We start from the raw sequence: 24,055 nt of genomic DNA on the forward strand, positions 1-24,055 counted from the left end.
ACCCATACAGAAAGTTTTCTTTTCATTTCTGTAAAAAAAGTATAATAACATTCCACTAAGACTCCTTAAAGTGTGTGTTTACTGTTAAAAACTCTCATACAACATTGTCTTTTAGAAGCATTCTGTTGTTATCTGACACTTTCCATTTACACAAACTTTTGTCGTCCGACAATTTCTGTTTCCACCTCTTGAGTTGGAAGACTTTCTGTTATTCTTGGATGTCTTAAAACTTCTAGCGTTTGGCCCCTTTCCAAAAAAGTCGTTCATGAAAAAGTCACCAAAGGGGAAACCCTGAAAAGCTTGCTCTGAAAAACGAGTTGAGGAGCCTTGGGCACGAAAACCTTCACTAGTGCCTTGTTGCAGTCCCTCTTCACCGTAAAGGTCATAAACTTCTCTCTTTTGAGGGTCTGACAAAACTTCATACGCTAAGAAAAAGTGAAAATATGTCCCTTGTCCATTTTTCAACATTCATACCTTCCGCAATTTCACGGAATTTCAACTCTGCTTGCTTTTCACCACCATTTTTATCAGGGTGATATTTTCTAGCCAACTGATGGTATGCTCGCTTGATTTCTCCTATGACAAGTCAACTGTGTATTCAACAAACTATGAAAACAACATACTATCTGAAGCATTTTTATCCACACCTAGAACATTGTAGTAACTCCGTTTCGCGTTTGCCAACGTAAAAACAGTCAAAATGGCTAAACAAAACAAGAATACTAGTCTCCGAGTACTGTGGCACGTTTCCATCACAACTGGATTGAACAATAACATTTCATACAGCAGCATTTCTAATTTTTATAGCTTTCAGAAAATTGTATCAGACAGAAACAAAGAGTTTCTAATATAATTGAAGAAACTATAGAGTTTCCTTATCAAAGCTATCGTTTCAAGATACTCAAACAGAGTACTTTATATAAAGTTCTGCGGTCCTTAGCGCAGTTGGTTTTTCCACTCAACTCTTATTTGCAACAGAGTTTAAATCTCGTCATATAGAAACGTTCAAGTTGTGGGATATTCTTGATATACTTGAAGTCTTGACCTGTAAAATTAAGTCACTATGAGTCACAACAAAAGGGCTTGGCTTTGTCCTTGCTTGTAATAATCTACTAAAGTGGCTTTTGAAGTTGGTTTGGCCAGCATGAAAGGTCTAAGATTGCGACACATTAGGTGCCAACTAGGACAAAAAGATACTGCAAGTATAAGTATCAGGCGTTTTTATGAATGAACTGGGCTTGAGACACTATATCCATTCTTCTTCTTCTTATTATTATTATTATTATTACGCTGTCGAATTCATTCTTTTTTCGCCACGTGTGAAATGGATTATCCATTCTTCATTGGCCATCATTGCTTCGAGTAAACAATTTGTGCCATGTCACTTTGCCCATACAAGTGGTAAGTAACCAAAACCAACAGTCTTCCTTCTATACTCAAAGCGCAAAAAGGTTCTTGTGGATATCTGGACTAGTCCTTGCAATTGTTACTATACTTCAATCCCTTATCCTCTACACGAGCTCAACTGTGGAGAAGAAATCGCTTTCCAAGAACATGTCTTCAAAGAAAGACTCCAACACAGAACGACAAACTTCTGGTTGCCCCTTGAGTTGGTTCCAATAAAACTCTCAATACGCAGCTTGCAGTTCTTTTCCACTGTTTCCTTCGTCGTCTTTAAAAAGTTCGCATAAAGTTGGTAACAAAGATGGTAACTGAGATAGCTTCGAGAATGGAACTCTCAACAGGTCAAAAGCAACAAACAAATTGGTATCTGATAAACTATCTATCACAGGTAATTTCGAATATCGTTGTGAAAAATGAGTAAGTATTATCCAATGAGGTCTCATTGCTTTGCAAACATCCAATGCCTGTCTATAAGTACAGTGTCCCTTTTCTAAAGCTACTTGTTCCATAGTCGACTCAAACGTGGCCTCGTGTATCACAAGATTGGCATCTTGTCCTATCAAAACGTAGATTTATTACAACATCAAAGAAAAACGATGCCTCATCTTACCAGCACGAATAAGAGCGTCACAAGGCATTGTATCACCAGAATAAACCATTTTCCATTCAAAGAGGTTGTCAAACAGCACAATACCATATGCATGGAAACAGTGCAAGACAGGTACAGTCTCTATCTGCAAGCCGATATTAGAAGATACATAGTTTACTATAGGTTGTTGTGGACAAACAAAACTCTCATTATCCAAAAAGACATAATGAAGCAATTGTCCATTCACTTGTTCATATTCCTGTAACCAAACATTGAGTTCTGATGGACCCATAATGATCAAAGGCTGTTCAGCATCCAGTTTTAAACGATATTCCAAAATGCGCAAAACTCCCAAATGATGATCCGCATGCATATGGGAAATGAAAACAAGCTTTAAATGAACAATGAAATAGTTCACTTCACTTATACCAAACACTCGTAATATTTGTCCAAAAGTTCCTTCTCCACAATCTAGCAAGATACCGCCTCGATGATACAAATGAAGGTAAATACCACTTACGTTACGCAACTTGCTAGGAATGGCGGCTCCAGTACCAAGAAATACCATTTCTCCGACGTCTTCAAAACAGGAAGGGCTTTTCCTTGAGGATGCGATGTCTTTAGATTTCCAAGTTTCTGATGAGAACAAAGTTTCATTTTTGCTTTCCGTATTTGAGTCAATGCCATCTTGATATGCTCTTCCTGTTATAGAGGTAGGATCCATTCCAAGCCTACTTATTGGTGCCAAATGATATTTCAACAAAGACTCACCAAAAATGGCATCAATGTCATTCCACTTTTCCAATATATTTTTCTTTAGATCACAAAATACTTTTCTTTCACTTTTCTCCAAATTCGATGTATCCTTAGGTATTTGAAACATTTCCCGGTCCACACAACCAGATAACAATTTGAGCAACTCTGCTTGTGCCTCAAATATTAATGGAGCATCAAGAGAATCTTCTAATAATAAAATATGATGGACATTATTCCCCAAGGACTTGGCCCACTCAATATAAGTTCTATTCTCTAATACAGCACAAACAGCCATATGGACTACACATAAATGACGTTCCTTTCTTTTTGGATTTTCGATGGCTCTCAAGGCAAAACGATTCAATCTCGAAGACGAAGTTACTGAGGATATATAATGAATATCAGGACAGAATATAATAGCAATACAAGGTCCAGGAAAAGGTTCTGATACAACTTGTGAAGGCATAATTTTCTTTCCATCAGATAATGTGATGGTTTCTCCTTTTGAAAGTCTACCAAATAAAGGACCTTTTGGTACATTCAGTGCTTTGGCTGCAAGAGGATCAAACTTCCCAGGAATATCTTTCATGGTTATAACATAACATAGAATCGATGTTTGAAAAGTTGTTCGTGGCTTTTTTTGTTTACTACTGGGAATCTCCAAATTAGTAGGAGAACATTCACAAACCAACGGGACAGCGGTCACTTCAATATTCTCGTCTCTGTATACCTTTCCATCTATAGCACCAGTTCCAACTTCTTTTAAACTCAACTCAAGTGAGGGTCTGCGATAAAAACAACTTGAAGCTGCGAAAAATCTAACCAAACCTGTGGGTCCAAACAGCTCCAAGTGAGTCTATTGAAGTAACTTTTGGTCAGACAAAAGAACGCTTTGGCATACATGTATTCCGAAATATTTATTACCTTACCTGCATCAGCTAAAGTCAATAACGTACCAAAAAGTCCGCCTGCACAACGAGCGTCTAGTCCAGTAAAGAAGACTGTGTCGACGCGGAAAAGATTCAGTCCTTTTTCTGCACATAGACGCTGTGTCCCTTCACCACAGTTGAACAGATATCGGTGGTCGTCGAAAAATAGGATAATACTCAACCCAGTGTCTGCCTTGCCACTGCCGACCACTTGTAAATGACACTGAACCATCACAGATTAGTATCATCCATCCACACCCGCCCAAAGATCATCATTTTTAGCCAATTGGAGCGAAATGAAAACTGGACAGCAAAAAATTTCAGAAAAGATAATACAGTGTGTGCAACGGTTCTGTCAATTTTGATTGACTGGTGGTTTTATTTTGGTTGGAAGCCACACTAACTTTGTTTTCTAGTGTTTGAACCAAGACATAGTTGGTTATAGTAGTTTTTTGAGATAATGGCTGAGGAAGAGGACGGTCATACTAAGGACCCTGTACCAGACGTTGTGGGTGACGGAAAAAGAAGGTTTCGAGTGGAAAAAACTCGGCACTTGGGAAGTGGACACTTTGGAGATGTTTATGAAGGCGTTCAACTATCGACAGGAAAACCCGTGGCAGTCAAGTTGGAGCACAGGAGTGGTTCTATAGCACGGAAAGAGTGGGAAGTTATGAGAGCGCTCTCTGGAGAAGGGGCTCCTAACGTCTATTATACTGGTGTTGCTGGAAGATACTATGTTATGGTTATGGACCTTTTGGGTCCAACTCTTCAGAAAATTTTGGAAACTCGGCCTTCAAGGCGTCTTCCTTGGGATGTGGTTTCCAAGATTGGTCAGCTTTGTGTGCATCTTTTACGAACTGTGCATTCCAAGGGTTATGTCCACGGCGATGTGAAGCCTGAGAACTTTCTTTGTGTTTATGAAGAAGGTGTTGCCCCTTTTCAAGCAGATCCTTCCAAAGGTTTGTACATGATCGACTTGGGTTTGGCTAGTAAATATCGTGATAATACAAGACCCAATGGTCATATTGCTTATGGTCAAAGGATTGACCACTTTTCGGGGACAGTTCGCTATGCTTCGTTGAATGCACATCTTGGAAGATGGCTATCTAGACGTGACGATATAGAATCTCTTTGTTATATGCTTTTGTATTTGCACAATGGCTCCCTTCCTTGGCAAGGGTTTTGTGGAGATGATAAGAACATGTTGGTTTGTGAGCACAAAGGAAAGCTTCCTCCAGATGAAATATGTAAAGGAGCTCCTGAATGCATGCAATATTTCCTTGCATATGTTCGTTCTATGAAATTTGAAGAGGAGCCTGATTATGAATATTTATTAATGCTTCTGGACCCTACTAAAGGTTTAGTGGAAATCCATCGTTTGCTTGCTGAAGATCGTGCTATTGGTGATGTTAGTAGTGCCAATGGAGCTCTTGAGACTGAAGATGATGTGAACAACAGTGTCTATGACTTGGCAGCAGGTGGGAAACGTAAACGAACTGATCTTGATAATGGTTCACAGTTTGCACCTAATGCCAAAAAGCATCGAATAGTTATTCCCAAACGTTATAAGACCCATCAATGGATGATTGTTTCTACTTCTGCTAAAACTGGCAATGTAAGTGAGTCGATCTTTAGAAGTTTAAACTTAACATTTTTTTTGGATAGGCATCTCCTGCTACACAATGCTACACTTCACACACTTCTTATCAAAATCTCGTAAAGGAGGTCGAGAAAAAATGGAGCACCGGTATGCGTATTGTATTGTTGAGTTTTACTGCTGGTATGTGGACAGCAGTATTGAATCAGAAAAGTACTGGTTATCAAGAACAAGCGCTACACTATTGTCCAGGTGCTGACTTTCCACGAGACTGGGTTCGACAAAAATGGGACGAAGGCTTTTTTATTACTGCTTTAGCAGGTAATGCCACTTCATGGGGCGTTGTATGTTCAACGATGACACGTAATAAGCGATACAAGCAGCAAAGTTATATTGTTTCTCCAACATTTCCTTCCAAATGGGTTGCGGATAAATGGGCAAGTGGTTATTATATTACATCAGTTGCTACTCAAGGAAATGCTCCTCATCAGCAATGGGCAGTTGTTGTTAGTCGTGGTGCACCTTATACGGATCAAGTTGTAGAACTGGACTTTGTTTATCCTAGTGACGTGATTCATACTAGATGGGATGACAATTATATGGTAACTGCTATAGCATCTACTTCAGAAATGAATGCCTTTGTGATGAGTCGTGGTTTAACTTTTGGAGAAGAACAGAGATGTACACGTACCAGTCATGGCCCTTTACATAAAGTAAGAGAAGATTGGAATGACAATTTATACGTCACTGCTCTTGCTTGGGGTCGAGTTGCTTGAAGTGTATATTACATTCGTGCATATACTGACATGTATTCTATCGCACAATATTTTATCATCAATAACCTTGTTGCTTTTTCCATTCTCGACTTGATAATAAATGGAAACTAGTTTTAAGAGGAATAGAGTATATTTTGGAAACCGACACATGACATTTCGTCAGATTTCTCTTCGAAACTCTTCTTATCTAGTAGAGTTTCGAACAGAATATTCCAACAAGAATTATCGTTTCCATTTCTATTTAGAAAAGGATCATATTATCTTTGATAGGACATTATCTCTTTTCAGGAAAGTTGCTGATATAAGGAGAGCTTTCACGATCATCAAGTGACGTTTGAAAGCTGCATTTAGAAATTGATTGACCGACCAACCGACCGACCGGTGGACAAGAGGAGCCAATGACTATGTTGAAAAAGCAAAAAGAAAGAAAGCAAAGACCACCTCCTTTGAGGAGACAACCGTACAAAGAACAGCAGTTGCCATCAGAGATGTTTGAGGACAAAGTTGATGAGTCGTTCACAAAGAGAGTTGATAACTTTGCTGAAAGTACAGAGAGGGAGGAACGTGAATCTTCCGAAAATGTGGATTCACCAGAAAACTTTCGTGAGTTATACGACGAATCTTCTTCTAGTGACGAACAAGACTCAGAAACAAGCGTATCGGAGGTTGAAGATGAGTTCACTGAATCCGACACTTGGGGTACTGATAGAAAGAACTATTATGGTGCTGATGGCGAAGACGTAGAAAGCCTAAGTGGAAGCGAAGTAGAGTTGATTATGAAAGAAGAGGAGCAAGAATCACGTCGTTTACAAGAACGACAACTTTCTACTCTGGATAAAGAAGACTTGGAAGTTTCCCAGTTGATGGATAATAATAAGGACCAAATCTTGGAGAAGGAAGGAGCTCTGCGGACTCAAGGAAAGGATTGGGAGACTCTTACTACTGCGGATAAGCTACGTATCATTGAAAAGGACTCACCAGAGCTTGTAAAACTGTTACAGGACTTTCAAGAGAAGTCGGGAGAAGTCTTTGACAGTTTGGAACCTGTCATAGATAAAGCGAAAAACTTTAAAAATATGTATTCAGATGGAATGAGTTTGTTGGAGCTAAAATATCATTTGCTTCTTAACTATTGCATTAACATTGCTTTTTTCATGTTGTTAAAGGCCCAAGGTGTGACAGTCAAAGATCATCCTGTGTTGGATCAACTGATCGAACTTCGTGTAATTATGGAAAAGATGAAGCCGTTGGAAGAAAAATTGCAGTATCAGATTCATAAATTGGTCGATCTTGCGAGAGGCAAGAAGGAGAATACGACAACTTATGATAAAGATGATGAGAAAACTCTGAAACCAAAACCAGCATCTTTAATTGCGTTTGATGATGATAGCCAAAGTGATTATGATTATGAACAGGATGCAGATGGGTTAGAAGATAAAAAACGACTCTATCGACCTCCACGAATTTTGCCAACTGTAGACGCCAAGTCAATGCATAAGACCCATGTGCGTCAATTGGAAGACGAAAAGCTTGAAAAGGTGGAAGAGGAGAATTGGAAGGACTCTTATATGGAACTAGAGGAACTCCCAGAAAGTCTTCATGGAGGTCTATTATCCCAAGACACGGATAAATTAACAAATTTGATAGAAACAGAAAAAGAAAGACAGAAATATGAAGAAGCTAATTTCACTCGTCTGTTTACTGAAAAGAAGGAACAGAAGTTGCAGCGCAAAATGCGTTCAATGGAAAGAGATTTGATAGTAGGATCCGACTTTGGACAAGAATTTGATACTTTGATATCAATGGCTGATCATTTAGTTTCTTCAAAGCCAACGGACCACAATCTTAAAGAGGTTTCATTCAAGAGCCAAGAAGATTTCGCTTCTTCTGTAGGCTCCGAAAAGGGTGACCAAGACTCCAGTGAGAGTGATATTGAAGATGACTTGACTTGTAGAAGAAGGTCCAAAATCATCGATGGAAACTTTCCAACCTCTATAGTTTCAGGAGAAATTCCTAAAGGTTCAAGAAGAAAAGCACAACGAGCCCAGTTAGAGAATCGAGGTTTGACACCGAAGAGAAAGAAGCTTTTGAAGAATCCTCGTGTGAAACAAAAGAAACGTTATGACACGGCACAAAAGAAACGAAGAGGAATGTCTAGAAATTTTATTAGTATTAGTAACTCTTTGTATCGTGGAGAATCTTCGGGTATTAATATTCGTAAATAGAAATCCAATGCAAATTTGAAATGGAAGATGTGGAAAATCAAAAGTATACAAGCTTCAAGGATATTATTTATAAAGGAAATATTAGAACAAAAAAGTAGTTTAATAGGAATAGCAGTAAAGTTTATTGGACGGTTAGTTTTGTTATTCACAAGTCATAGAGTTGTATAACTTGCATACTTGATAGAGTCATCTTTTATGACCCCGCCAAAGACTTTGTTATTGTAGAATATCAAAAAGCTCGTATAGCGGTATCTACAGCGTTGACCGAGACCATAAAGTTGCGTTGTGGACAGTTGCTACAACTTATTGGTGAGATATCTCCAAGTGATGAGGAAAGCAACAAGTTTTGTCAACAGGTGTGTATGTGTCTCAAGGCATTGATTCCTTGGGCTTCAAGGTCTTATCGAAATAATAGGAAGTCATGTTGATAGCCAGAATTATAACTTGTGCAGATGGAATGGACTTGACTTTGTATGAAGAATATGTAAAGTATCGTCGTGAGTTTGAACAAGAATACCTTGGCTTGATGTACTCTCAAGACGCAGCTAGTCTTTATTGACCGATGGTAACTCCAAAACCAAATTTATATTCTTGCCTACTATGATCAATTTCTCCTGATAACAAAAAGCTTAGACCTGGATTGATTTTCTCTTCTAAAAGTGCAGCAACACGACCGTTGGTATCTATTTGACCTGTTACTGTTGCCTGCCTTAGGTCGAACTTGTATCCAATAGTAACCAAAGAATCTCTACTTCTCAAGTCCCAAAAAAATTCTGTAGCCAACGTCACTCTTGGATTTACCCTGTGACAATAAGAAGCAACCAGAGGACCAAATGAAGCAATTGTACAAGTTGCTACTCCGTCGTGTGTAACATATCTTCCCGCAGCAGTTATTGCTGAGAAACCGGTTGCACCTTGATAAAATCCTTCACCTCCCAAAGACAAGTTTGGCGTAACACTCTGTAAATAAGACAAAGCCACGATACCCATGTTTCCAAATTTTAACTGCCCACAAAAGTCACTTCCTCTATAATCCAGGTCCCAAGTTGCTTTGGACTCGTTTGGTTGTGATGAGGTTTCTGCCACAATCTTGGAAGTTAGGAATGGAGAGTGGTTAATAAAGACTCTACCGTTCACGTGACCACTTAAATCTACTCGACTCAACATCACCAGATGGTTGGATAAATAGTTGGCTGAAAACGCATAACCGGGAGGTTTTTGTAAGGAACCCATTTCGATAGAGTGACCCATAGAAAACATAGCACTCAACGGGTAATTAAAGTCAAAACGAAAACCATCAAATAAGTTTGGCCTTAATACAGCTATCCAAGATCAGACATTGTCGCAACATATATAACACTGACCCACTAACCAGATGCCTCTTGATTGATGTCTTCATAACTTCCAGGGTTTGGCAGTTCGGTGCGTTCTATACGTTTCCAAAACCAAGGTCTTCTCGATGGCTTGGTTTGTGTAGTTTTCTCGTCCATACTTGTGTTTCGTCCTTGACTGAGTTTTTGTTCAGCGGACGACGAAAATGCCTCACATCGAGACACAAGTCCACCCATAATCAACCAATTTCTATAACTAAAAAGGATGGATTTTGGTTCAGTTTTGTTGGATAGATACCAGTACTCTAGCAAAAGTTGTGTTGAACAAATGGATAGAAAGTGTCCTAATTTCCATAATACAAACAAGCGCATTTCCTATATCTTATCTTCTTCAAGGATAGTCTCTTTAAGAATGTTTGCATTATGACTCAAAGCAAGAAAAGTCTCCTCCCATGAAAAAATGATATTTTAATCTCATTGGCTGGAGATGACAACTCTTTCAGGAACGAGGGGCGCAACCTTATGGAACCCTGTTATGGAAGATTATGAACAACCCTATTTGGCTTATGGTGACGTTTCCAATTCTTCTATGGAAACTTTAGAGTTAAGTGAGTTTCTGCCGCCTCAAAGAAGTTCAAGCGGTCGGCTTTCAAATTTCTTTCGGTTTTTCAGAAAACGTCGATTGCACAGGACACAAGTTGCTGGAGATTTTCAGTTTGCTACTGCAGCACAACGAGAAAATCCATTTCGTCAACCTTTTAGACTTTATATCTTAACCATATTCGCTGCATTGGGTGCTTTTATCGTAGGAATGGATATTTCTCTCGTTAGTGGTGCTCAAATATTCTACAATACACAGTTTGGGTTAAATACCAACTATCAAGGCCTTACTGCATCAGGAACTTTAATTGGTGCTTTATTTGGATCTATTTTGTAAGTAATTTTATCCAAAGAGACTTTATTGACTTGTTTTTATAGGTCGATATTTGCTAATAATGCTTTTGGAAGACGAGGAACCATCTTCTTTGCTTCCATGATTTCCATTGGTGGAGCTTTATGGGAAGCCTTGGCTCCTTCTTGGCCAATGTTGTTACTTGGAAGGTTCATTGTAGGTATAGCCATGGGAATGTTATCGTGCACGGTTCCCGTTTTCTTAGCTGAAACAACTCCTGCTTACATTAGAGGAGCACTTACTAGTCTTTATCAACAGTCTGTAGCCACCGGTATATTTATTGGATATGTGGTTGACGCTATCTTTGTTTATGTTCCTGGAAATATTGGATGGAGAGTTATGCTTGGCTCTAGTATGGTACCTGCCATTGTTGAAGGGTGTGGTATTATATTTCTTCCAGAAACTCCACGTTGGTTAATCAAGAAAGGTTATGATGAATATGCTCTAAATGTATTGCTTTCATTGAGAAGTACGAGAGAACAAGCGTTGAGAGACTTTGAAATGGTAAAAGATACCGTTTTAGAGGAAAGACAAGCAAGCGAGGGAAAGAATTTGTATCTGGAAACTATTCGTGTTGCGAGTAATAGACGTGCTTTGATAGTTGGTATTATGCTTCAGTTGTTTCAACAGTTTTGTGGAATGAATACGATCATGTATTATGTTGATTACACTTTTCACCATATGGTAGGCGTCTCTCGAAGAACTGCCGTAATTGCCAGTATGGTTGCTGGTTTTGCCAATGCAGTTTTTACCATTCCGGTTTATTGGACTATTGACAGTTATGGGAGACGTATATTAATGTTGTTTACATTTCCTATTATGGTTGCTATGCTTTTACTTGGAGGATTTTCATTCTTTGGTTCGCAGTGGCTCAACTTTACTCTTGTGATAGTCTCTATAGCCGTTTTTATTGCTGCATATTCACCTGCAAATGGTCCAGTTCCTTGGGTTGTTACTGCAGAAATTTATCCTTTATATATTCGTTCGGAGTGTATGAGCATTTCTACTTTTTGTAATTATATGTTCAACTTTGTCGTTTCATTTTCTTGGCCAGATATGTTGGCATCGATGACAGCACAAGGAGCATATGGTTTCTATGCTCTGACGACTACTATTGGCTTTCTATATATCTTTTTCTTTATGCCTGAAACAAAAGGATATACTTTGGAACAAATGAAAGTGGTTTTTGAGAAGAGTTCTTTTGATATTGCTCGTTATCATTGGAAGTGTTTGACTCGGAATGCAAAGAGACTATTCTGTTTGGGTGTTGAAGAAAGTCATATTCCATCTCCTTATGATACTCCTTGGCCCGAAGAATTGTGATATATTTTATGATTCTTGCAATATTCAGCACAAATTTCAAACGAATAACTTGAACAATTGAAACTGAAAAAAAACAGAGTTGTTTGACGAAAAATGGGAAGCATACGTCAACATCGACGTCGTATAAAATACTTGATATGTCTATGATCAATCATTTTCTACCATAGACTCATTGCCTGAGGTTTATCGTAACCATATGGATATATTCATTATATTATTCCTTTCAATGGAAGCGAGAGTCTGAATACTTTAGAAAACAAATTCACACTTGAGGGTATTCATGATAAACGAAACTTGCTTCAGTTGGAAAACCAAAATAGACTTTCTTCTGGACTACTGCATACTCCATTGTGCCATTTTACTAACACGTATCATTTCTTCTGTAGGAGCAGGAGCAAACTCAGCAGCATTCGATGTTTCTTCTTCATAGTTTGTAGGAGCACTTAAAGACCCTGTTATACGCATAGCCAAGGATAATATTTCAGAAAGAGTCGATTTTTGCAATAATGATGAACTCTGCAATATGGGCTGAGATTCCGTCAAAAGACTATGCAAGCTTTCTAGTGCAAGCAATAGTCGTTCCAATATTTTTGCAATTCGACTATCCAAGTCTCTTTCCACTTGCATCAAGTATTCCAGATATGTCTGTCTCTCCTTGTGCTGTTCTACTAAAAAAAAAAGGGGTCAGAATAACCAAAAACAATACACAACAAACAAGCACTTGCTTACATAGCTCAACAACTTTGGGAAGTTGACTTTGCAGATGAAGCAGGCGACTCCACAACGTCTGGAGTTGACTGGGTCGCTCAGTTGCGTCCAAAGAGTGGGATGCTTGCCTACATAGAAAAGTAATCAATCAGTACATTGACTAGTAGCTGACTACCTGGTTACTTCTAAAACAAACTGAAACAATTCTTGACAACTAGAACGAAATTCAACTAGCCAACTTTGTGCATGACTCGATGCTGACAAAGGACATGAGTCCTCCTCCATCATCATCATCTGCAATAATCAATAATAGAATTCAAGATGCCTTATTTATTTCACAATTCCTTATTGATACAAGTGCTCATCTAACCATAATAAAGTATGCATCCACGCATCGTCATTCGCTGGTGAATCACTTATAGAATGATCCGCATCAGGATACCACAACAATTTACTAGGAATATTTTTCGATCGCAAAATTTGATGCCATTCGATACCTTGAGATGGTGGTACTCTACGATCGCTCCCTCCTAACAACAACAAGGTTGGAGCTTGACAGTTCGTAACATGAGAAACAGGAGAGTGCTTCCACATTCGATCGAGTATTTCGGGTTGTGCCAATAATAATGATACTATTTCGTCCTTGGTTTGCCAATTGGAATAACCCAGTTCTGTAAAACACCAATCTCTTATATCCGTTGAAGAATGCATTGAAACAATGTTCGTTACTGGATTGCGCAAGACAGCTACTTTATATATGGATGGATATTGCGAGGTAAGATGAGCACTTAAAAAGCCTCCATGACTGCCACCCAGAGCAGCTACCAATGTTTCCTCAGAAAGGGTTGGAACTATCTGCCGTGCCCATTTTGTTGCAACAACACATTCTTCTACATCTTGATAACCTATTTTGCCAACTAGACTATTCAAAGATTGTTGTCCTCTTCCCAAAGACCCTCGATAGTTCACCATTAATACAGCATAACCTCTCAAAGCTAAAAAAGCCACACCTAATTGAAATTGTATTAAATGACTTGAATGTGGTCCACCATGTGGAAAACAAATCAAGGACATTTTCTTCTTTTCATTTAAATAAGATGGACGAGGATATACAATAAATGCTTGAAAGGTCTGATCATGGAGTTGAAACGGTTCTGAATGCGATAATGTTAACAACTTGACTTGTTGTTCTTCTGTCAACTGTAAACCAGTTGGTCTTATCCACTCCAAAGCAAATGAAAGATCCAGAGGCTCACTAAGTCGGATTCTATCCAACACACGGTTTCCTTCCGATGACATTCTCAACAAATAAAGACATGAAGAACAGAGAGGAGTGCTAATATTCAACAAAATATTGTTAGAGAGAACATCCAAAACAAAGATATTCTCCTGTTCATCACCTGAAATATCAAGTCGCCGAATATTTACTCTTAAAGGCTCTGTTAACGATATATTGTTGATTTGTAACAGAACTGATTGGGAATTCCAAATGGAGTCCAACCATACAGTTTGCTCATCTTGCCATGGATGATTTGGCAATGCGTGTAAATACAGACCTGGAAAGACATCTTCATTACTATCATTCTTCTGATGTACCACATCGATTAAAGTAACTATTCTCGATGCTTTCCAATCCACTAGACGAAGTATACTTGTTCCATTATGAACATCTTGCGGCGTTTTAGGAGTAGAAACATATAATATCCAATCTCCTGATGGATGAAAACGAGGAGAACGAACACACCAATCCAAGTGTTCTTTTTGAGGATTCGTGAGTAACTGAATGTTGTCCACTTTGGCAGAATCTTTGGATAGGACAAGATGTGCTAATAGAAGAACACTCGGCCTATTGTAACAATATTTGACTCCCAACGGATAAGATTCCTAAGGTTTCTCTCATGTTGAGCAATGACAAAATAGAAATAGATATCTTTCCTACCAAATGTCTACCAATCAGCACGATATGATTACTATATGGTGACCATTGGGGTTCTGAAACTGCCATTTGATTGTCCAATCCTTGTACTCGATATATTTGAAACATATCCAATACATACAGTGCTGCCAACTTCTTGCCGGTATAAGTTTCTCCAAAGTCCATTTGACGAACAAACTGTTCTCCCTTTCTTTGCTCCGGCTTACAATCTGTAGAAAAGAATGAAGCTGTAAGATCGCTAGGTTGTTCAGCCAAATACAACAGTTTCTCTTCATCTGGAGACCACGCAACTCCTCCAAACCATTCATCGAAATAAAAAGCGCCGTGCAATGTCTCACTACAACAAATCGTTCTTTCCAAGGTACATTTACTCCATATTTCTAATCTTCTATTGCAAGTCTTCTTTCCGTTGGTCTGAAAAAATTTTACAGTACGATTTCCAGATGGACTACAGCTCATATAAACACAATCATCCTCTACAGAGAATAGAGTAGAATCAAAGCTTTCAAAACAACATTGCCAGTGTAAACGCAAAAACTTGCGTTGTTTCTCTAAAACTGGATCTCGTGTAGACCACAGACTTGTTATCTTGAAACTTGAAGAAGTCTTCGACCTATCAAACCAGGCTCGTGTTATAGAAGGTGCACGGTGACATAATAACGAATATAGTTCTGCTGGACTTTCACATAAATATTCTGTCAGAGATGAAAGAGTCATTCCAAACATTCTATTCTTCAATTCATATTCCGTTTGCAAAATGATGATGAATGAAAAAGCAATTGTAATGTCCAAATATTGGAAAGAAACGAGTTGCTTCTCATGGTCTTGTATAACTGACTGGCAAGAGTTCTCGGTTGTTATTGAGGAATCATCAAAAGACTCTTTATCCAATATTGGCGACACTATTGAACTTTGGAAATATGGTGGTATTGTTGGAAGTATAGAGAGAGGGACTTTGTTTGCTTGGAGGTTTCAAGAAGACTTTCTAGAGATAGTTTCCTTGAGTGCTCTATATTTTGGCAGTTATCAAGGTGTGTGTGTGTGTGTGTGTTAGAACGAATACTTTATATTGCTTATTAATGGCTTTTAGGAGTACGACTTGTGTTTCGATCTCAAGTCTTTTGTTGTCCTCCAGTCCTTTCTGTGGTTTACAAATCTGACAACGAAGTAGAGTTGTATATATTTGTAGCGCAGTCTTCAGGATTGGTTGTAAGTGAGCTTTTCTTGTTGAACAAAATTATTTTTGATTTATTTTTTGGCTAGTCGCGAATTGCCTTGTTGTGGCTTCGTGGCCTATTTTGTGAACCACACAGTGTACAAAGCTGTTTCTTATCCAAAGGGATTACTATGAAACAGCTGAATGCGATAGCTACGAATGTTTGTTTTGTGGTTGTTGCGAATTGGCCCACTATTTTTCGAATAGTTTTTTCAGATTCGTCCAGTTCTTTCCAGTTGCTAGAGATACCTGAAACAAAAGAACCAGTTATAAAAACAGGACTATTGGGTCGTGTTTTTCGCAAAAAGTATTTTTCAGAAGACAAGGATTCTGAGAGTATAGTTTGTGCCACGATGGATAAGCAAAGTCGGTTTCTCCTTGTTCTTGACTCGAGTGGACTCTTTTCGTTGATTGATGGTACTTTTTTGTCTTGTGTTGCACAGGTAAATAGCTGTTGATTCATATAATTTTATTGAACTTTTGATTTTTTAGATGAAATATCGCAAACTGGCTAAGCATGAATACGGCGAGATATTTTCTCATGGAAGGGAACATTTCCTGGCAGTATTATGTGTCGAAGATACTACATCTTATTCACTACATCTCGTGGATATAATTATACAACAAGATTCTAGTGATGATAACCGCACTATTTCCTATAGTCTTCAATTACAAACCCGTTTAATCTATAATACTCCTATTCATATTCAAGGTATGAACTTTCTTTTTTTTAATACATTTTTTGAATCGATTTAATTGTCATTAGTTGGTTGTTATATGGATAGAGAAGAGACACTTGTGTTGGAAGATGAAGAAGGCAGGATGTTTTCGATACCTATTTCTTCAAGTCACTTGCCTAGTCACAAATCTGATCCTTTGTATGCTATATTTGATTATTATAGTGAGTGGAATGACTTTGGCGGTCTTGGTTGGGCATTAGATGAAGTATATGAGAGGATACCCATTCAAATGTTATTTTCTCCTTGGTAAGTTTCTGCAAGTTTTTTTTATAACTTGGTTCATTGCCATTTTTCTAGTCGCTTTTCGGATGATATCTTAGCCAAAATATTCAATCAACCCAATTATACAAGTCGGATGAGTTTATATTCCTATGCAAAATCCCAATCACTTTGGTAAGTTCTATTAAAATGGCAATATTGTTTTGATCATAGAATACTGAATTTTATGTTTCAGTACTGAAGAGTATAAACGATTGGTATTATCTGCCACCAGATTGTCTTGGGAAAGAGAGTCTTGTTTGTTGACGATAAGCATGGATGAATCTCTTCATGTTTGCTTTGTTATGCGTCAAGGATGTATCGGTGTACTTCGACAAATGGAAGCTTTCGAAATATTTTCTCTTGAAGATGATGTTGAAAATTTTTCTGAAATTTCTGAAAGGGATTCCTCTCTTTATGATATTTCTTTATTACCGGATCTTTTTAGACACTCTAATAATTTTGAACTTTTTTCGTATCCCTTATTGTGGAATTCTTTACCAACCTTATTAATTCAGTTGGTTACATGTTTGAAAGCACAGAAGGAATGCCATGATATTCAAAATACATTTCAGGTTGGTTTTTCGATTCCATTTTTGTTTCAAATGATACAAGTTTTCATCTTTAGGAGGATTTCTTATTATATCATGCGAATTATCCCAGCGAGCACTCGATTTCTTCTTCGCTTGTTGACGAATTGATGCGGTTATGTTTGAAGAAACTACCCTTTTCACTTTCGCTATTTGACCATCATCCTTTGAGTTTGTGGATGAAAGACAATTTTTCTTTAGGAAGGAATTATGACAATGTTGATTGCTCTGTTTTATTTTCTTATTTATGGAAGTTTTTTACACCTAGTCCTAACATCATCGTATTTCTATATGATCGAAGTGAATGGCATATTTTGTTACAAGTTTGTGAAGTTTTGAAAGAAAGTTACCCAGTCATATGTTATGGCATTGGTTGTTGGATATATCTTAAATTGCAACAAATAGAAATGGCAGAGTCATTCTTAACTCAGTTGCTAGGAATTCTAGGTAGAGTGAATTGACTATATTGTTTTGCGAAGAGGACTCATTCCAAATATCCAGAAAAGAAGGAAGAACCTCTGTCTGAAACTCAATTAGTGAAACTAGTTATAGGAATTCAAAGAGAACCGTTATCTTTCTGGTTAAGAGAAGCCTTTTTCAAGACTTTGGATAGATTAGGGTACACCGAGCGTGCTATTCAAATGGAAAAGGAAATGATTCCTATTGCAAAGGATGAATCAAGCATAGCAAGCATCAGAACTTTTATTTTCAATGGTTACATGAAGAATCGAGAGTGGAAGAATGCTTTCGAGTTGTTGCTCTCAAGTTTTCATGGTAAGGCTTTCTTCTTATATTTGCATAGCAGAAACGGACTAGATTCATGATGTTGTCTTTCTAGTTGGTGCTTTGAGTTCATGGATGGATGACTTCAATTTGTTGATTCATTCTTTGGCTGAACATCACCAACTTGGATTGCTTTATACAACTCAACAACTGCCTCCTATTCTTTTTTATCGTATTGGAGAAATTTTGTATCTTCGTTTCCAAGGACAACAAGTTAGTCGTCATTCTATGTCGACTAGTTTTATGGAGTGAGTAGTAACCAAGTGAAGAAATGAGAAATTGAAGTTTTTATTATAATGTAGACATTTATTGGATAATTATAGATGGTATTATTTTATCAAGGAGTTTTATCTTGCGAGTAGAATAGCTTTGGAAGGATATTGCAAGTTGTTGGAAACTTTTGATTCCATTTCAGGTTTATCTTGGTTGAGAACTTGTAATCGTTTGATAGGATTGATTTGCACTTCTTTGACTATGATTTCTCATCAACACGACCGGTATTTATTATTGAGTGGTAATCTCTTGGAGACGTTGTGTAAGCAATCAGGTCTTCATGATTGGTTATCTATGAAAGAAAATCAAGTTGCTGTTCACGTGAAACTTGATATTTTCCAATTTGTAGGTGTTGTACGTGGAGGGCAACAATGGTTGTTGGAACATTTCCCATTGGAAGTAAGAATGTTTTCTCTTTTTTTTGTTTTGAAAGATACAACATCATCCATAATAGGAAAGGAATGATTGTCGGCTTATGCAATCAGTAGATATCTCATCAGTCAAATGGTTGTTGAGTAACCTTATTCAACACAAAGAATGGGATCTTTCATTTCAAATTGCTTATCAAGGAAGTTCCTTGTTACTCTCTGATCAGTTGTTGGTGTTGTGGTTTCGACTAGTTGGTGTTTATTTGATGGAACATGAGTCGTCTATGATTGCAGACAACTTATGGGTACAAGTGCTGAACTTTTTATTGAAAGCGGAGTCTCTGTATGGAAAATTTTGTCTCGATATGTTTTCATATGGGCACTTTGGTATTGTTCTGTTACAAGGTATTTTGTCACATGCGCCTGCAGATTGGTGCATTCCTAGATGGCTTCTTGAATTTTCGGGATGGTAAGTTTTATTTTATTCTATATTTCTTTTGAAGAAAAAACATTCTCGTGTGATAAGGGGTGAATATTCAGGTTTTCATAAGGATTCCAACTCCTGTAAACGAAAAGGTGAGGAAAGAATGGAAATGAATTTCCATCCAGTTCATTTGTAATACTAATACTGGCATAGGAAACATATCACGTCTGATGCAGCTTTTGATACAACATGGACGTGAAAAAGAGGCATTAGAATTTATGTGTGTGACACTGGAGAACAAATTGTATTCAAATAATATTCTCATTACTTGGACTTTTGTTGATGCTTTACTTTGTATAAAAAATGACGATGATGATACCTTTGATGAGGACATTATCAAAGCCCAAAGACGCTTAAAAGATTTGGCTTTGATTTGTTTTAAAAAATCTGCAGTGTCGTCATGATGTAAGGATGACATGTTGGGTTGAATAAACTCTTATAATCTTCAATACGACTAGGAAATGATGGGTTTAGAACCATGTTATCAGAATAGTTTGTCTATTTCACAAAAGCACTCAAAAAAAAGATTGAGATGTTGGACTTTAGTTTTCCAAGACGACAAAACTACATCTTCTTTCAATGTGACTTTGTAAGTTATTGTGAAGCAACATCTGTACAGAATAAAATAATCATACCAGCTATTCTTCTATTTCCTTTTGGTAACACAAGTTTTGTTCATGACGGTCTTGAAGCAGCCTTTTCAAAGCATCTTGAGTTTACTTAAGAAGGCCATTTACGATTTTCTACTCACCTGAACTGGATAGACTGCTGGCGATTCCTTATTTATAATTTGATTATTTTCATCTCTATACCATCCCATCTTTTGTAGCATTTCATCACTAACATCTTCCGAGGGAAAGAATGTATATGATAGAGATATATCAGACACGTCATTCATCTTCGAATCTTTTACAAACTCAGGATCGATGAAAAAGAAAACAGGCATTTCAATCACTTCCTTTGCCTTTAAACGCTGTTCTTCAAAGCAAAAGCACTGGATTTTGTTGAAATAAATCCCAGCCTTGGGTGGTTGAACGTTGTAAGTAGCAATACCCAAGATATCTTCGTTCGACTTATTTTCAGCTCTATAGAAAGCCAACGCTGTTTCTCCTGGAAACACTTTTACTTCTCTTTGTTCTGGAACAAAAGTCCAAGGAAGATCAGAGTTGACGTCTGCAGTAAAATATATTGTAAGCGGTCTCTCAGTAGGAACCAATTTGGTTTTTTGCTAGTTTCATTTTTTCAGTATTCTGCAAAAGTTCTCTCAGTCAAGCTATCACTTACTGTTGGAGTCTTAAAACCTAGAAAACCTCCGGTGTCTTCTTTCGTTGTTCCACCGAAACCTGTCACCTGACAAAACATTCGATAAAGTGGTACAGTTCCATATGTCAGTCCAAAAACGCCCACAGTGATTCCAGCCCTACTCAAAAAGCTAAAGTGAAACAAGTCAAGACGACTCAAAATACTTACGCCCAAGCTAAAAAGTTTTTGTTCTTGGCTCGTACTTTTTCCATTCTTTCCGAGTCACTAGAGTGGGAGAAAAAATATTTATCCTGTTTCAGTGTACCATATTTTTGACGAATTCTTCCTATAGAAGCAAGATAACTCAACCCAACTTTACTGAAACAAACGATCGAGCGCATTCTCCTATTGTTATCTTTACAAGTTACAACTTCATGGGCATTAATTTTGTAATCATATGATCGTCTGATCGTTGCTTTTTTTTATAGTACTGTGATTCTTATTTCCTCCCTGAAACAAAAGAAGATACCTTGGAACGAGAGAAAATTGATTGCAAAGCAAGTATTATTTACTATGACATGGTATCATACTTGGACTAGTTTTTGAATGTTACTGGGATTTGTTTGTATGCAATACTCTTTTTCATAATGAAGTTATTACATTGTTACCAATAACAAGCAACAAAGATATTTGTGTGGTCATTCAGGTGAACTTGTGAGACGAATAGATAATACGAGATTGTTTGATTTGTATGGTGAAGCACTTGAAAGTAATTTTGGAATGAGATAAAGGAAAACGCACACACGACGACAATCAGCCTTCACTTCTTGCAATACTACGTTATTGTTTTTTACCCACGGTTGAAAGCAAATATCATCGTCGGCTTTATGTCACTTGCGAATGATGAGCAACTTTGTCAAGACAGGAACGTTCTTTTCTTGTGACACTGCTATAACGAAATTGGGTTTGGCTAGGCTAGTTACTGTCTTTATAGCTTCATGTGTGTCTCAAAGTGGAAATTTTCTTTTAAGAAACTCACTAGATATACAAGAAACTATACTTGTTGGGAAGGGAGCCCTTGTCATCGTTCCAAGTTGGATTGCTTAAAGGAGCCAGTGCTGTACAACTGTTGTAGACGTCGAGTTTGAAGTTATGGCCACTCAGATCCCAAAAAGGGTTTAAGTTGTAGAAATGAAGTTTTATTATCCAATATTCTCTTTGAATATCTTCCAAGCTCTGAATTGTTTCTGTTGTCACATTCCAACGGTTCCTTGTAGACCTTGAGTTTTATTTACCTTTTATTGTCTTTGGTCCAACATTGAGTACCTTTGTTACGCTTACGTACTCGATACAAGAAATCTCGTTATTTAAACTGTGATATTTTATGAAAGTTCTCTATTTACTTTGTTGAAACGAGAATCAGGATAAAAGATTCCAAGCAACATAACATTGAAGGTCAAATACTTGACCAATCTATATGTTTTCCAACTCAGTTTAGTTTTACCCAATATTATTTCAGAGTATTTTAACTTTTAAGGCTTCAGTACAGAACCTTGTCCTGTAGGGATCCAGTCTTTGTGGTTTAAGATTTTCAAGGTAATTTGTAGGAAATTAGCTAGATTCTGAGTTGGCTCTTATGTTTATTCTCTTTCCATAATTTTCTTTATTGTTGCGTCTTTTAGGCTATTCATGTTGTTACATATCCAATATACTCTCTTTAACAAGTTGAATTGGCGTTTTTTTAGGCTTTGACTCACAAAAAGGACAAACTTGATTCACCTCACATATTCAAAGGTTCCTCTTTTGTTGTCAAAACTGACTATTTTCTATGATTTCAAACGAAACTATTGAATTCTTCTATTGTTTAAAAAATGTCATATTTCCCAACGCAATGAAACTTGTCGAAAATTATTTAAACTAGAAGCAAAGATTTCCAATTTCTTTGGTTTTCGTATTGCATAAATGGCAAGGAGAGACAATACTATTGTATAGTAAATATGTGTACGAATAATGTCCAATGAACAATTGGGAGAGTATTTTTAGTTGTACAACTATTGTTCCGACTGAATTGCTTTCTGAAAAGTTTGGCAAAGTTATTTTAGAAGTAGCAATTGGGGAACAGAATTTGCCAGTTGAAAGAAAAGTTGCTCCATACTTTCTTCTTCCGTCTTTTTTTGATCATAGGAACGAAATAAAGTTGATTTATTTGCTATAACAGTTACAAAAGGGTGTAAAAAAAGCAATTTCTCGTTGAACACAGTAGTTGAATTACTGTATACCATTTACTTTCTTTACACAAGTCAACTCTTCAGATCGCCACACCCTAAAATATTCTAGACTCTTTGGTTACAGTCAAAGTATTTGTACCGCAAAGGTTGCTTGGTTTTTCAAATATTGTTGATCTCTTACAATTTGGACGATCCAATGGACTACAATCCATGTACAAGGAACTAGAAAGAATATCAAAAGAGTTGTTGGCAAAAGTTTCATAGAGGTACAACAACGACTCGAAAGTTATCAGCAATTAATCTATCTAGTCCAATTCCACCTCATCCTGAGAGCAAACGCAATTATAGTGAACTTGATACTATTGTTCTTTTTACAAGATGATGAACTTGAGCAAAAACGGCAGTAGCTTGATCTATTGAAGAAGAGTGTTTTGATACACAATGACGCTTTGAAATGATCAATACAAGCAAAGAAATTTTATAGCAGACAAAAGGTTGTACTAGAAATATTAATAGAACAGAACAAAAGGAATCACAAGTCATTGATCAACTCGTGAGTTTGTAGTACCACATTATCCACATACACTAGTAGTGGTTTAGACAATTCTAAAAACAGGCCTGGATATAAAGCCGTGAACAAGAAAAGCATATCTACAAAACTGCGACCACAAAAAACCACGAGGAAAGATGATCTTGCTATTTCCTTTGAACAACGTTTTCTTCTATTGAGAAAGACCAGTTGAGTTTTGTCTGTGAATTGTTCGACTTTGACTTGAGAATCTTTCCAGTCTGTTTGAAAACCCTTGTCTAATATCAAGTCAGTGTTTCTAATCACTCTCATTGACTCAACAGACGTATGTATTGTCTCCTAGAAACTTGAAAACCTCTCCAACTTTGTGAGTTTTGTTTCAAACTTGAAGAAAAGAGTGGATTCTGTTACCCTTTGAAGGATTTTCAACGCAATGGCTAACAGAAAGAATTGTAAAAAGAATCTAGAACATAGAAACTGCACAACTATTGGTTCCAAGCCTTGACTTGTTCCGTAGTTGACTGCAAAATACTTGAATTGTATTTTCTACTGTTGGCAATTTTATCTTGTCTGAAATTGTCATATTCTTTTCCTAGAGCGATAAAGAAAGTCAAGATGCATAGAACTGCCACCTATGTAAAGTAGGGAATAAAAAGTTTTAAAGTGTCAAACAGACACAACTGGCAAGTTGACAAGCAGAAAATCCAATGCTATAATTATTAGTCAAAACACACAAGACATTTTCTCTGAATGGTGGGATGTCATTTATAGTCTATCTATATGAACTTTTTTTATATGGGAAAACATTTCTCATATTG

The 24,055-nt window shown here is 37.2% G+C and overlaps 13 protein-coding genes across 14 annotated transcripts; 6 read left to right on the forward strand and 7 right to left on the reverse strand.

Annotated features, from left to right (window-relative positions):
* Gasu_23410 (molecular chaperone DnaJ) lies at positions 1-1,018 on the reverse strand. Its single transcript, XM_005706902.1, has 3 exons — positions 624-1,018; positions 475-576; positions 1-425 (listed from the first exon to the last, which is right to left on the reverse strand). The coding sequence occupies exons 1-3, from the start codon at positions 790-792 to the stop codon at positions 112-114; spliced, it is 585 nt and encodes a 194-aa protein (XP_005706959.1). The 5' UTR covers positions 793-1,018; the 3' UTR covers positions 1-111.
* Positions 1,019-1,028: 10 nt separating this feature from the next.
* On the forward strand, positions 1,029-1,529 carry Gasu_23420 (uncharacterized protein). Its single transcript, XM_005706903.1, has 2 exons — positions 1,029-1,401; positions 1,452-1,529. The coding sequence occupies exons 1-2, from the start codon at positions 1,224-1,226 to the stop codon at positions 1,472-1,474; spliced, it is 201 nt and encodes a 66-aa protein (XP_005706960.1). The 5' UTR covers positions 1,029-1,223; the 3' UTR covers positions 1,475-1,529.
* A 4-nt stretch (positions 1,530-1,533) lies between these two features.
* On the reverse strand, positions 1,534-3,978 carry Gasu_23430 (ribonuclease Z). The gene is made up of 3 exons (XM_005706904.1): positions 3,674-3,978; positions 2,015-3,605; positions 1,534-1,960 (listed from the first exon to the last, which is right to left on the reverse strand). Exons 1-3 carry the CDS (start codon positions 3,908-3,910, stop codon positions 1,629-1,631), a joined length of 2,160 nt encoding a protein of 719 aa, XP_005706961.1. The 5' UTR covers positions 3,911-3,978; the 3' UTR covers positions 1,534-1,628.
* Positions 3,979-3,998: 20 nt separating this feature from the next.
* Positions 3,999-6,189, forward strand: Gasu_23440 (casein kinase 1). The gene is made up of 2 exons (XM_005706905.1): positions 3,999-5,293; positions 5,344-6,189. Exons 1-2 carry the CDS (start codon positions 4,139-4,141, stop codon positions 6,049-6,051), a joined length of 1,863 nt encoding a protein of 620 aa, XP_005706962.1. The 5' UTR covers positions 3,999-4,138; the 3' UTR covers positions 6,052-6,189.
* Positions 6,190-6,358: 169 nt separating this feature from the next.
* Gasu_23450 (leucine zipper factor-like protein) lies at positions 6,359-8,649 on the forward strand. Its single transcript, XM_005706906.1, has one exon. The coding sequence runs from the start codon at positions 6,456-6,458 to the stop codon at positions 8,274-8,276; it is 1,821 nt and encodes a 606-aa protein (XP_005706963.1). The 5' UTR covers positions 6,359-6,455; the 3' UTR covers positions 8,277-8,649.
* Gasu_23460 (mitochondrial protein translocase, MPT family) lies at positions 8,454-9,868 on the reverse strand. Of its 2 annotated transcripts, none has more exons than XM_005706908.1 (2): positions 9,649-9,868; positions 8,454-9,598 (listed from the first exon to the last, which is right to left on the reverse strand). In XM_005706908.1, the coding sequence occupies exons 1-2, from the start codon at positions 9,842-9,844 to the stop codon at positions 8,829-8,831; spliced, it is 966 nt and encodes a 321-aa protein (XP_005706965.1). In that variant the 5' UTR covers positions 9,845-9,868; the 3' UTR covers positions 8,454-8,828. The 2 variants fall into 2 exon arrangements, with proteins under 2 accessions (XP_005706965.1, XP_005706964.1); XM_005706907.1 differs by having other exon boundaries at positions 8,674-9,598; positions 9,649-9,858.
* A 199-nt stretch (positions 9,869-10,067) lies between these two features.
* On the forward strand, positions 10,068-11,928 carry Gasu_23470 (MFS transporter, SP family, sugar:H+ symporter). Its single transcript, XM_005706909.1, has 2 exons — positions 10,068-10,540; positions 10,586-11,928. Exons 1-2 carry the CDS (start codon positions 10,095-10,097, stop codon positions 11,880-11,882), a joined length of 1,743 nt encoding a protein of 580 aa, XP_005706966.1. The 5' UTR covers positions 10,068-10,094; the 3' UTR covers positions 11,883-11,928.
* A 4-nt stretch (positions 11,929-11,932) lies between these two features.
* Positions 11,933-12,907, reverse strand: Gasu_23480 (uncharacterized protein). The gene has a single exon (XM_005706910.1). The coding sequence runs from the start codon at positions 12,507-12,509 to the stop codon at positions 12,216-12,218; it is 294 nt and encodes a 97-aa protein (XP_005706967.1). The 5' UTR covers positions 12,510-12,907; the 3' UTR covers positions 11,933-12,215.
* Positions 12,908-12,912: 5 nt separating this feature from the next.
* Gasu_23490 (acylaminoacyl-peptidase) lies at positions 12,913-15,247 on the reverse strand. The gene is made up of 2 exons (XM_005706911.1): positions 14,530-15,247; positions 12,913-14,474 (listed from the first exon to the last, which is right to left on the reverse strand). The coding sequence occupies exons 1-2, from the start codon at positions 15,241-15,243 to the stop codon at positions 12,936-12,938; spliced, it is 2,253 nt and encodes a 750-aa protein (XP_005706968.1). The 5' UTR covers positions 15,244-15,247; the 3' UTR covers positions 12,913-12,935.
* Positions 15,248-15,257: 10 nt separating this feature from the next.
* Positions 15,258-19,708, forward strand: Gasu_23500 (uncharacterized protein). Its single transcript, XM_005706912.1, has 14 exons — positions 15,258-15,557; positions 15,617-15,735; positions 15,790-16,185; positions 16,235-16,454; positions 16,509-16,728; positions 16,780-16,875; positions 16,937-17,315; positions 17,369-17,777; positions 17,832-18,104; positions 18,169-18,361; positions 18,416-18,785; positions 18,841-19,223; positions 19,281-19,330; positions 19,392-19,708. Exons 1-14 carry the CDS (start codon positions 15,284-15,286, stop codon positions 19,640-19,642), a joined length of 3,633 nt encoding a protein of 1,210 aa, XP_005706969.1. The 5' UTR covers positions 15,258-15,283; the 3' UTR covers positions 19,643-19,708.
* A 44-nt stretch (positions 19,709-19,752) lies between these two features.
* On the reverse strand, positions 19,753-20,777 carry Gasu_23510 (cytochrome c oxidase subunit XI assembly protein). Its single transcript, XM_005706913.1, has 4 exons — positions 20,709-20,777; positions 20,523-20,658; positions 19,990-20,466; positions 19,753-19,934 (listed from the first exon to the last, which is right to left on the reverse strand). The coding sequence occupies exons 1-4, from the start codon at positions 20,750-20,752 to the stop codon at positions 19,914-19,916; spliced, it is 678 nt and encodes a 225-aa protein (XP_005706970.1). The 5' UTR covers positions 20,753-20,777; the 3' UTR covers positions 19,753-19,913.
* A 30-nt stretch (positions 20,778-20,807) lies between these two features.
* On the forward strand, positions 20,808-22,118 carry Gasu_23520 (uncharacterized protein). The gene has a single exon (XM_005706914.1). The coding sequence runs from the start codon at positions 21,381-21,383 to the stop codon at positions 21,585-21,587; it is 207 nt and encodes a 68-aa protein (XP_005706971.1). The 5' UTR covers positions 20,808-21,380; the 3' UTR covers positions 21,588-22,118.
* Positions 22,119-23,170: 1,052 nt separating this feature from the next.
* On the reverse strand, positions 23,171-24,007 carry Gasu_23530 (uncharacterized protein; the record flags this gene model as incomplete). The annotated part of the gene is made up of 1 exon (XM_005706915.1): positions 23,171-24,007. One exon carries the CDS (start codon positions 23,547-23,549, stop codon positions 23,241-23,243), a length of 309 nt encoding a protein of 102 aa, XP_005706972.1. The 3' UTR covers positions 23,171-23,240.
* Between the last annotated feature and the right edge of the window lie 48 nt (positions 24,008-24,055).

Source organism: Galdieria sulphuraria, assembly GCF_000341285.1.
Source record: "Galdieria sulphuraria unplaced genomic scaffold scaf_16, whole genome shotgun sequence".
Taxonomy (NCBI): domain Eukaryota; phylum Rhodophyta; class Bangiophyceae; order Galdieriales; family Galdieriaceae; genus Galdieria; species Galdieria sulphuraria.